Source organism: Hippopotamus amphibius, chromosome 3 (assembly GCF_030028045.1).
Source record: "Hippopotamus amphibius kiboko isolate mHipAmp2 chromosome 3, mHipAmp2.hap2, whole genome shotgun sequence".
Classification (NCBI taxonomy): Eukaryota; Metazoa; Chordata; class Mammalia; order Artiodactyla; family Hippopotamidae; genus Hippopotamus; species Hippopotamus amphibius.
Window position 1 is genome coordinate 52446952 of NC_080188.1, and position 13418 is coordinate 52460369.

At 39.7% G+C, this 13418-nt stretch overlaps 1 protein-coding gene across 1 annotated transcript in view; it reads right to left on the minus strand.

Moving 5' to 3' along the window:
* Positions 1-13418, minus strand: part of LOC130848450 (uncharacterized) — a 478274-nt gene that overhangs the window by 20284 nt on the left and 444572 nt on the right. The window contains exon 6 of the mRNA XM_057726930.1: positions 12588-12680. Within this exon, the coding sequence (XP_057582913.1) occupies positions 12588-12680 (93 nt within the window). The remainder of the gene's footprint in view (positions 1-12587; positions 12681-13418) is intronic.

Here is a 13418-nt window from a genome sequence, read left to right on the forward strand (position 1 = left end):
GAATTGCTGACTCCAATCCAGCAGCTTTGGGTGGAGCCTGAGAGTCGACATTTCTAATAAAGCTCTTGGGTGATTGTAATGCAGCAAGTACACAGCCACATAAGGAGTCAAACTGATCTAAAACAAATCTGATATGGTTACTCCACTGCTGACGTACTTCACTGCCTCCGCATTGCTTACAGCACAACTTATAGATGCTCCACTTTGGGATTTAAGACCCTCATGATCCAGCCACTGCCATCCTTGGCCACCTTCTTTCTCATCCCATGTCTTCCCACCACACGTGCCATTCACAACTCTTCTGAGCTACTTACAGCTTCCTGAATTTACTTTGCCTTTGTTCATTCTCATAAGCCATCCCAGAATCCCTCTCACCAGCACCCCTGGCCTCACTGTCCTCTCCCTGGCAAACACCTAATCACCTTTTTAAAACTCATCTCTTATACCATGTTCTTGGATTAGAAGAATCAACATTGTGAAAATGACTATACTACCCAAAGCAATCTACAGAGTAATACAATCCCTATCAAATTACCAATGGCATTTTACACAGAACTAGAACAAAAATTATACAACTTATGTGAAAACACAAAAGACCCTGAATAGCTAAAGCAATCTTGAGAAAGAAAAATAGAGCTGGAGTAATCAGGCTCCCTGACTTTAGACTACACTACAAAGCTACAGTAATAAATACAGGTACAAAAACAGAAATATAGATCAATGGAATAGGATAGAGCCCAGAGATAGACCCACACACATATGGTCACCTTATCTTTGACAAAGGAGACAAGAATATACAATGGAGAAAAGACAGCCTCTTCAATAAGTGGTGCTGGGAAAACTGGACAGCTACATGTAAAAGAATGAAATTAGAACACTCCCTAACACCATACACAAAAATAAACTCAAAATGGATTGAAGACCTAAAGGTGAGGCCAGACACTATAAAACTCTTAGAGGAAAACACAGGCAGAAACTTCTATGACATAAATGACAGCAAGATCTTTTTTGACCCATCTCCTAGAGCAACAGAAATAAAAACAAAAATAAACAAATGGGACCTACTGAAACTTAAAAGTTTTTGCACAACAAAGGAAACCATAAACAAGACAAAACAACAACCCTCAGAATGGGAGAAAATATATGCAAATGCAGCAACTGACAAAGGATTAATCTCCAAAATATACAAGAAGCTCAATATTAAAAAACAAACAACCCAATCCAAAAATGGGCAGAAGACCTAAATAGACATTTCTCCAAAGAAGACATACAGAAGGCCAAGAGGCACATGAAAAGGTGCTCAACATCACTAACCATTAGAGAAATACAAATCAAAACCACAGTGAGGTATTACCTCACACTGATCAGAATGGCCATCATCAAAAAATCTAGGAACAACAATACTGGAGAAGGTATGGAGAAAAAAGAACCCTTCTGCACTGTTGGTAGGAATGTAAATTGATACAGCCACTATGGAGAACAGTATGGAGAGTCCTTAAAAAACTACAAATAGAGCTACCATATGACCCAGCAATCCCACTACTGAGCATATACCCGAGAAAACCATAATTCAAAAAGATACATGTACCACAATGTTCACTGCAGCACTATTTACAATAGTCAGGTCATGGAAACAACCTAAATGTTCAACAACTGATGAATGGATAAAGAGGATGTGGCACATATCTACAATGGAATATTACTCAGCCATAAAAAGGAATGAAAATGAGTTATTTGTACTGAGGTGGATGGACCTAGAGACTGTCATACAGAGTATGAAGTAAGCCAGAGAGAGAAAAACAAATACCGTATGCTTACACAAATATATGGAATCTAAAAAAATGGTACTGATGAATAGAGCGGCAGAGCAGGAATAAAGATGCAGATGTAGGGCATGGACTAGAGGACCAGGGGCGGAGTGGGGGGGGGAGGCTAGGACGTAGTGAAAGAGTCGCATTGACATATATACACTACCAAATGTAAAACAGATAGCTAGTGGGAAGCTGCTGCAGAGCACAGGGAGATCAGCTCGGTCCTTTGTGACAGCCTAGAGGGGTGGAATAGGGAGGGCGTGAGGGAGGCTCAAGAGGGAGGAGATATGGGGATATATGCATACATATAGCTGAGTCACTGTGTTGTACAGCAGAAACTAACACAACACTGTAAAGGAATTATATTCCAATAAAGATGTATTTAAAAAACCATTTAAATACATCAAAAATGGGTCTCTAATTAAAAATTAAGTTGGGTAAGATATGGAAATAAAAAATATAAAATGCACTTTTTAAAAAGCAGTGGAGGAAGAAGCAATTTCTATAGTTGTAATTTCTACCTATATAAACATCAATAAATTTGGATATGCTTGTGAAAAAGAAAAAAAAAAAAAACTCATCTCTAATGGAGCATCCACTACGGATCCTCTGTAAGCCACCTTCCACCTTGTTTCAAAAGAACTGATAACCCTCTCTTCTATGACTCCATTCTTTCTGTAATTATATTTATCATTAATCAATAAACATTTCACTCTATGCATTTATGTAGCTGTCTGTTATTCGTCTACTTGACTATGCTCTTCAAAGGTGGGGACATGACTCATTCATATTTGCATCCACATATACAACACAGTATCCACTGCCTTGCAGTTGCTCAATAACTGTTTGCTGAATAACCAAAAATCATAGCAATTACAATTTATTAGGTTCTTACTATATGAAAATCACTGTGCTATGCACCACACACACAAATTAATTTAATCCTCACAAATTTACAAGATAGTATATAATAATCCCCATGTTACAGACAAGGAAACCAAGGCTTATAGAATTTAAATAGTTTTCGCAAGGTCACAGATCCAGTAAGTCACATACCTAATAAGTGATAGAACCATAAACTGAACCCATGTCTTATTCCAGACTCCAACCACTCACTCCTGCGTCTTCCTGAAGTTTAATTATGTCATCAAATCAGCATGTTGCCAATGATTCCATCTCAATATTACATTATCCTATAGTTAAGAACCTTAAACATTTAGAAGGTTATAACCTTAATTCAGAAATATGAAAGGAATTAAGAAGGAATAACCTCAGTATGAAAGACTCCACTAAATAAATCCATAAAACACCCCACATGGCTTATAAAGGTTTTTATTGCTTTTGTTTTCAGTGCATTTTCACTTTACATTTTAAAATAAGAAATTAAGAATACTAGCAATAAATAGCTAAGCCCTCACCCTATATTTTTTAAGAGAAAACAGAAACTCCTCTCTAATAATAATTATTATTATAATGGCATTATCCTACCCTAGCATTTCTCAGAGAAGATTAGCTCTTGGACATGTTCCAGGAAAAATAAATGGTCAAATAAATTTAGAAACACTCACCACAGTCTGCCTCCTGAAGATTCACAATGAATGTATGTTAAGAACTTTTAGAAATCCCGCAGTTCAGGTTTAAAAATAAGTTAAATCTATTCCTTGCGTGTCCCACACTATTTGAACATAGAATCCTTTAAGAACTAATGTCCTATGGAACACACTGCAGGGAACACTGATTCTAGCCATGTCTTTTTGACTTGAAACAAATGACATGAAGCTGCACGGCAGATATTCTTTGCAATGTACATATGCTTTGAACTGAGCCAGGCCCACTTGTGGGCTCCTTCGTGTGGGCTCATTACTTTCTTTTTCTCTGAGCATCAGAGCTATATTTTTACTACCTTACTTGCAATCTCTTATGATTGCATATAATTTCTTCAAATTAGAGAGAAATTTTATGTAGTCACATAAAATCACATTTTTATTTTTTATGCCAATTTTGTTATTATGTCAATCACAAAAGGATATAACATTCTTGAAGGAACTGGTACATAAGGTAAAATGGAAGGGAGTATAATAAAGCTAAGGGTAAATTAGCATTATACTTTTTAGAACTATGTCCCAAATTTAGCGCTAACTTCCTAATGGCTAAAACAAAGAACAAAAAACATAAGATGAATTATGTCTTTAAGAGGAAAGCAAGCCAACTCCCCAGGAGTACATGGTTTTTCCTGGTAGTGAGACCACAGAGTGATGTCTCCTGTGGGATCTCATAAAGGGGACATTGTGGGGTATGGTGGGGAAGGCTCTTGAACATATCTCATAGTAAAATCATCAACAGTTGCTGATGAAAGTCTGCACTGCAAGCCAAGAGCAGTTCAAATTCCTTTTTTAAACAATTTTTTTAAATTGAAGTTTAATTTACAATGTTGTGTTAGTTTCAGGTGTACAGCAAAGTGATTATATATATATGTGGGGGGAGAGAGAGAGAGAGAGATGCTCTTTTTCAGATTTTTTTCTATGATAGGTTATTACAAGATATTTAGTATCGTTCCCTGCACTATACGTCCCTGTGCTATACAGTTCCTCGTGCTATACAGGTCCTTGTTACTTATCTATTTTACATATAGTAGTGTGTATACGTTACTCCCAAACTCTAGTTTACCTCTCCCCTGCACTACCCCCCTGCACTATGCTCTTTGGTAACCATGAGTTTGTTTTCTATCTGTGAGTCTATTTCTGTTTTGTAAATAAAGTCTTTCCTATCATTTTTTTAGATTCCACATATAAGTGATATCATATGGTATTTGTCTTTCTCTGATTTCATTTAATATGATCATCTCTAGGTCCATTCATGTTGCTGCAAATGGCATTATTTCATTCTTTCTAATGGCTGAGTAATATTCCACTGTGTATATAAACCACATCTTTTCTATGCATTCATTTGTCAATGGACATTTAGGTTGCTTCCATGTCTTGGCTATTGTAAATAGTGCTGCTGTGACATTGGGGTGCATGTATCTTTTTGAATTACAGTTTTGTCTGGATATATGCCCAGGAGTGGGATTGCAGGATCATATGTAGTTCTATTGTCAGTTTTTTAAAGGAACCTCCATACTGCTCTCCATAGTGGCTGCACCAGTTTACATTCCCACCAACAGTGCAGGAGGGTTCCTTTTTTTCTACACCCTCTCCAGCATTTATTTGTAGACTTTCTAATGATGGCCATTTTGACCAGTGTGAGGTGATACCTCATTGTAGTTTTGACTTGCATTTCTCTAATAATTAGTGAAGTTGAGCATCTTTTCATGTGTCTGTTGGCCATCTGTATGTCTTCTTTGGAGAAGTGTCTATTTAGGTCTTCTGCCTATTTTTTGATTGGGTTGTTTTCTTTTAATATATTAAGCTGTATGAGCTATTTGTATATTTGGAAATCAACCCCTGTTGGTAGCATCATTTGCAAATATTTTCTCCCAGGCTGCAGGCTTTTTCATTTTTCTTTTAATGGTTTCCTTTGTTTGCCAAAGAGAGAAGTTCAAATTCTGAAGTGCAATCCAGCTAAAGCACTTCAACAAGGGCTGATAACAAGGATGGAGGTGGACAGTCCTCTGGTGGTCTTCTTCATTCAAGGGAAAAGTTTTCTTATATCTGGAATAGTGGGTGGATTGTAACATCTGCAAATGCTCCTTTATAATTACGATTTCTTGCAACCAAGCTTTTGGCAGGGATTGGACCAGAACTTTTTCTGAGGTACTCAAGTGCAGATAATCTGTGTTGTTGGTTCAAAGCAGATCTATATGCTTTGACATTGTACAGTGGCCTGGGATGGGTGAGAATAACAGCCAGCTTGAGGAAATATCGGTATGGGTATAATGAACATAAAGACTCAAGACCCCCAGATACCTGGGGGAGGTGGAGGGAGGGAAGTTACACTTAACTTGCAGAATCTGTGCTCGGCAAAGCTGTCCCCGTGAGTGGGCTGAACCGTCTTGCTTGCCATGCACCCCTCATCTCTGGCTCTGTCCAGCAACATGTCAGTGGCTCTCCAGTGTTCCTTCTGCCCTCACTGTTTGACTAAACTCTCAGATCCAGACCAGCACAATTAGCTTTCTGACAGCAGCGTCGCTGACAATGTATAACATGAAACCACACAGAAGAAAACAAGAGCAGGTTATTTTCTGGCCCTTTAAAGTTAAGCCTGAGAAATACATGTTTCACAGCACCCTGGCCATCGCAATGCCTCACCAGCTGACAGAAGCCTCGCTCAGGTAAATTTGCTTTGGCTTTTCCTATGCAGCAGTTTAAGATAGCTGTGAAGATGAAAACGGCAGCATAAGTAATTTGGGATGCTCCTGACGGACAACTTGCAGAGCATGGCCTGGGACCTGATATGCCTAAGAAATCACTTAAAAGTGAAAAAAATCTAGTCTTAGAAACTAATTCAAAAAGATATATGCACCCCTATGTTCATAGCAGCACTTTTTACAGCAGCCAAGACATGGAAGCAACTTAAATGTCCATTAACAGAGGAGTGGATAAAGAAGATGTGTGTGTGTATGTGTGTGTGTGTGTGTGTGTGTGTATGGAATATTAGCCATAAAAAAGAATGAAATAATGCCATTTTCAGCAACACGGATGGACTTAGAGATTATTATACTAAGTGAAGTAAGTCAAAGACAAATATCATATGATATCACTTATATGTGGAGTCTTTAAAAATGATATAAACGAACTTATTTACAAAACAGAAATAGACTCACAGACTTAGAAAACACACTTGTGGTTACCAAAGGGGGCAGTAGGCAGGGGAAGGGGGAGGGATGAATTAGGAGTTTGGGATTAACACACACGCTGCTATATATAAAATGAATAACCAACAAGGACCTCCTGTACAGCACAGGGAACTATATTCAATATCTTGTAATAACCAACAATGGAAAAGAATCTGAAAAAGAATACGTTTACATATATATTTAAATATAATGTGTATAACCGAATCACTTTGCTACACACCTGAAGCTAACACAGTACTGTAAATTAACTATACTTCAATAAGAAATGGTTAAAAAAAAGTCACACACACACAAAATTAAAAATGTGAGAGAGCTGAGTCTTAGAAAACACATAGATCAGCTGCATAGACTTTTCTTAACCTAAATATTTATCAAGTTGTCTTTTCCTCTTTTCTCTGTCTCTATCAACTTCATTTTCAAGACAAGCACACAGAAAACAGTATAAAACATAAAGGCTAACTCTGAGCTAGTTAGGTAATAGCAGTTCACTAAGAGAATTTTATAGGGATTTAAAATTCTCTATAACAGCTGTCATTCAAGATTTCAATTTGTTTCAGCCATCAATCCTGCTTTTAGTGGCTTTGGTGCTTATAGAACTGGGAGGTAGACCTCCTACTTTCTTCTCTCACTTGCTGAAAGGAAAACTCTCCAAGTCTGTTTACATTTATATAATATTTATGAGGGATTTGAATATGAAGCTTTGATGAACAGAAAATGGATCCTGTGCCATGTGTGAAAAGGTTAATGAAAGGCCAGCTGCATCAGCAAACAGAACTTCACTATGTCGTTGGGAATGTCTTAATGTCACACTTTCATCAAAGAAATAATCATGAGTGTATCATGACTCATTTGTAATTTGGTGGCATTGAGGGAGAATTCATTATTTAGAGCAGCAATCACATCTGTGTTGCTTTTTCTCCAGCTGCTAGGGATTTATTTGACTTTAGAAATGGAAAAACAAGACTGTCTAGTCCCTTTATTTAAATAAGCATGCACAAAAATAAATAAGCAAGCAAACGCCTATTCCTAAAGGGGAAAATCTCTCATAATTAATCATCATTAAGTACATCTTCTGCAACCCCAGCCCTGACTGGTCACTTCTCTTGGATATTTCATCTTGTTTTATTTTTCATGGTAAATTGTGGTAAAAATGGACCCCCACCTTTCTCTCTCTCTCTCTCTTTTTTTTTTTTTTTACCTTCTGTGACTTTTAACCATGCTTTACTTGAATGATCCTTTCTGCCACCATAATCTTTTCTTCATCTGGTACTGCTCCATCCCCAAAATCTTATACTCCAAAATGTCATATTTTACCTCAAAATACTATCCCACCAGCCCTCGAATCCCTAACTCTGAAAACCTTTGGATTTAGACTTCATTCAGATTCCACGTGGCTTGATTTCTCACTTTTCTCCTCCTAGCTTCATTTCCTGCTCCCATGATTGACTCAGCAAGCCATGATTATTTCAGTTCCTCACTCACTACCATCTTTAATTCCTTCACCCACTTAAACTTTTTCCTGGCACTTGCCCTTCAAATTCCTTAATTCATAGACCATCTGCTTTCTGTGTTCCTCTCCCCAGACCATAGATAACTTTTGAAAAAGATTACACCATAACATCAACGGGTATAACTTACAGTTCCAGGCTTTGTAGACTGTAGCACCACCCAGCAACACCTTGGCCTGAGCTAGTGAACTTCCTCTCGCATTTCACCCAATATCTCAATATTTCATCCCTATATTAGAACCCCTTAACCCATCCCTTATTTGCTGCTCTCAGGAGGTGAGCTTTCATCTTACTTCACAGGAAAAGAGGCCACCAGGCATGAATCCCCTAAACATCCTCCTCTTCCTCACCATCACCAGAATTATCCATAGTCATGCTTCTCTTGACCTCATTTCCTGTTACAGTTGAGGACTAGACATTCCCCTTTCTGTGCATCAATTGTATCTTTTCCCACATTGCTCGGGCCTCCCCATGCCTTTTTATCCCATATTTTAAGCTTTTTTTTCAATATAGCCCCTTCCTCTCAATCTACAAAATTTTCTCATCCCTTCTTAATTAATAAAAACCATCCTTCTATTCAGTGTCTTCCTCTGGCCAACTCCCCCAGCCTCTCATCTTCTTCTGACCAAACTCTACAAAGAATAATCTACAGAAACTACCTCCATTTCTTTACCGCACATCCATTTCACCATCCCCTTAAAACCCTTCCAGCCCTTTAGTTGCTTTCCTGACACTCTTCTTATTCACATCCACCAAGGGCCTCTTTATTGACCAGTATAGTGACATTCTTCAGTCCTAATCTCACTGGCCTTGTTGTACCCACTGTCACAGCAGTGAGCAGCCCCTCCCTTCTTAAACTCACCCCTGGACTCTGTAACAATACTCTCTCCTCGTCCTCCTCTAATCTGATGCTCCTTCTGGGTTTCCTTCTCCTCTGCCTGACCTGTTGGTGCCCCCAGGGCTCTGCACGAGCCTTATTTCCTACTGCGCTGTTCTCTCGGCCTCTGCAGCTCATTCTCAGAAACATCTTCCACTCTCACCTGTATGTGGGTGATTTTCAGACCTGTCTCCCCAGGACAGAGCTCCGGACAGAGACCCAGGCTAATTTTCTGACTGCCCATACATATCTCAACTTGGATTTTTTTGTTCAACAGATTTGAAATTTTTGATGCTTTCTACCTCCTTTCTGCCTCCTAAATTTCTGAGTTTGGTTAATGATCTCACCATCTATCCAATTCCAATGGATCCCCCACTCCAATTGGTCCCTATACTTTTGTAGTTCTACATCACACGTCTCTCTGAAATCTTTTGCTGTCTATCATTACTTAGGTCATCAGATACTAAATAACCTCCTGATTAACTGATGCCAATTGGCCTCCCTTCCTTGAATCCCTTGTCCCTTTCCACTCACATGTACCATGGTGACCTTTATAGCTCGACCCTGTGCTGCTCTTCTAAGCTCCATATTCATATACCCAGATGCCGACTGCATGTCACCATGTGAATGCCTCAAATGCAGCTTAAAGTCAGGACGTCCAGGTGGAATTTACAATTTGGGTCCAATAAAATCTTGTCTGCTACATCAGTGAGTAACACCACTTTTTAGCTACTATACAAGTCAGAAACCTAGGCGTTGTCCTTGATACTGCTTCTCCATCACCCCATATCCAACTCACGATCAGGTGATTTCCATCTTACCTCCTAATTCTTTTTGGTTTTTTATTTAATGGATTTTTTATTATAGTAAAGTACACATAACATAAAATTTACCATCCTAACCATTTTTAAGTTCAGTAGTAAGTGCATTCACATTGCTATGCGATCCATCTCCAGAAATTTTCATCTTGCAAAACTGAAACCCATTAGACAATAACGCTCCATTCCCCGTTCCCCCAGCCACTGGAAAACACCATTCCACTTTCTGTCTCTATAACTTTGACGACCCTAGGTACCTTATATAAGTGGAATTATACAGTATCTGTCCTTTTGTGACTGCCTTATTTCACTTAGCATAATGTCCTCAAGATTCATCCACACTGTATGGCATGTGTCTTTTCAAGGCTGAATAATATTCCATTGTATGTACACAGCATCTTCTGTTTACCCATTTATCTGTTGATGGAGGTCTGTGTTGCTCCCACCTTTTGGGTACTGAGAATAATGCTGCTATGAACATGGGTGCACAAATATCTCTTTGCTTTCTGGTTTTCAGGTCTTTGGGGTATATACCCAGAAGTGAAATTGTTGGATCAGACAGTAATTTTATTTTTAACTTTTTTGAGAAATTGCTATACTGTTTTCCATAGTGGTTGCACCATTTAACATTCCCATCAGCAGTACAAAGGGTTCCAATTTCTTCACATCCTTACAACACTTATGATTTTCTGGTTCTTTGATAGTAGCCATCCTAATGGGTGTTAGGTGAAACTCTTAGTTCTTGAATCCATTTTTTGCATCTCCACTTCTATAAGCCTGGGCTGTAGCAATCCCATGGAAATGCATATACCTGGATCCACTCTAGGCATCTTTCAATCCATTGTCCACAATACAGATAGAGTGATCCTTTCAAATACAAATTTGATTATATTACCTGCTGAATTAAAAATCCTTCAATGGTTTTCAAGGATCCTATTCCCTGCCCATGTCTCCAATCTCGTTGCACGTCAGTCTCCCTTGCACACCAGCCACACAGACCTCCTTCAGTTCTCCAGTGAATGTGGACTATTCCCTCCCATCCTTGCCAAGGACCATGTGTGTAGCTGTATGTGGGTGGAGGGATGAAGGGGAGGGAGAAGGATGGGCAAGGAGGAGGGAGAGGGAAGTGTTCAGAGGACTAGCTGATGGATCGTAGTCTAGCTGCTCCTCCTTACTGAGAATAATACTCTTTTGGCTACTATTCCTCGATCTGCTTTCTTTGCTTTGTTGGATGGACTGAGTTGGAAAGAACACATTCTAATTATATTTCTTTTATATATGGGGTGAAGGAAGACTCTAGGCTAAGATCTGTAGCCTATATTTCATATCACTCTCATTGGTAGGTATATTAGTTTGCTAGGGCGGCCTTAACAAAATACTATATACCACAGACTAGGTGGCTTAAACAACAAAAAATTATTTTCTCACATTCCAGAAGCTAGGAGTCCAAGATCAAGGTGTCAGCCACATTGGCCTCTTCTGAGACTACTCCCATTGCCTTGTAGATGGCCATCTTCTCTCTCTGTCTTTATGGGGTCTTTCCTCTGTACACGTCTGTATCCAAATTCCCTCTTCTTATAAGGACACCACTCATACAGGATTAGGGGCCCCCCAATACCTTCACTTTGACTTAATTACCTCTTTAAAGACCTTGTCTCCAAATACAACCATCTGTAACGTATTGGATGTGAGGACTTCAACATCTGACTTTGGAGGTGGACATTATCAGCCCACAACAGTAGGTGAATGTGTAGAGCTGTGCGCTAGGAATTAGCAGAGTCCACCCTTTCCCTTCTCTTGAGATGTGTCTTCATTTGCATTCCTCACAATAGTGCCAGAAGAATTTCAAGTGAGCTAGTTTCTAAACCTGGGAGTCTTAATTTAACATTATACAAAGTCCAAAAATTTTTAAAAACATCATGGAATGTTTTACGCACTTCCTGGAAAATAAGAGATAACTATGTGGATGTCATTTTCTTGGCAATCTCATTCATAAGGTTATTTTATTTGTGAATGTATTAATAGTACATCTGTTTTCATGGAGGACTTGAGAGTCTGCATCATCCAGTCCTTCTCATGGATTGTGCTTCAGGGAAGAGCTGCCAGAAGGGGTCCACCTGGAAATCATGGCTGGAGCCCCTTTGCTTTGTGCATGAAGCCTGCCCTTCTGCAACCACCAGGCCCGCTGCCAGCAGGGGGATACATTTCACAGCTCTTCTCGCCTTGCCCAGCAGCAGCCTTTCTGGCAAGAAGCCCCTTTGGTCTCTGAGCAGCATATCTGAGGCAATCCCTTGCCTGCTGGCACTGTAACAACAGTGGTAAGAACCACACCTTACAGCTGCAAAGCCCCAAAGTCCTTTCCCTACTCCTCTAACCCACTTGGCACGTGGGCCCAAGACCTACTTCCTTCCAGCAGATTTCTGTACTCTATACACACACACACACACACACACACACACACACACACACACCCCTACCTCAGACAGGGAAGGATGCTCAGCCAGTGTCTTCCCCTCAAAGAACAGCAATTTCTCTGTGATTTTAAAAGCATTCCCCTTCATTTTTGAAGGGAGTCGACTTAGGCACCAATCACCAAGCTATCAGGAATAAGCACCTACTTCATCTTTGCCAGTGAACAATCCAGGGGCCCAAGGTCTAGAAGCAGGAGAGGGGGCAGAACAGCTCATGCTTTCCTCATTTTAGAGCCAAAAGAACAGTAGACTGTTAGAAGTCAAAAGAGAGACTGACAACAGAGACTCAGGCAGAGCGAGTACCCACCTCCTGCACTGAATTCTTGCCATTGACTCCGGATGGCTTATCCAAAGGGCTGCCTTCCGGCCCCACAAAAGGAGACATCAGTGGGATGAGAACCTTGTCAAATGTTAGGGGAAGATATTAGCAATATTTACTACATTTTCTCTATAATATTACCAAAATATAAAAGTACTGACATGAGAAAACAAAGTAGCAGAATCAACAGAAACCCATTTTTCCTGCACAATAACTTACTTTAATTTTATGAAACTATTAGGCAATACAGAAATGCACCAGCTTCTGGAAATATGAAGTGACATTAAAGTGAAATGTTTGAAGGCTATTCCTCTGAATATCTGTGAACTTTGTCCTAGGCTGTAGATTTCTATTTCTCATTTTCAATCCACTTGTCCTTTATGTGAATTTGAGGAAAAGCTATTTTATTCAGTGCTATCTTAAACAATCATACTTGGAACCATCTAAGCATAGATTCTTTTCATACAAGTTCCCTCCCCTCAGCCAAGTGCATTTTACAAAAATGAGTTGTTGGGGTCCGGATGATGGGGACCCCTTGGACTGACACCAAGACGACTGCTAACAGCAATGTAAAGGTGGTATGCACAGAAAACATAAGACAGAAGGACAACCTTTGCCAGATATAATTTGCATGAGCAGCTCCTCGGGGGATGGCAGGCCCTTGAAAATACGCAGACAGATCAAGCTGTTTTTTTGCCATAAGGAACAGAGGTGCAGCAGCCCAGACATGTGACAAGGCAGCGGCTGGAGGAGGACTCTTTCTGTCCCAAGTCCAGCAGCTTTTCCCAGAGGCATTGCCCTTCTCCCACCACACATGCA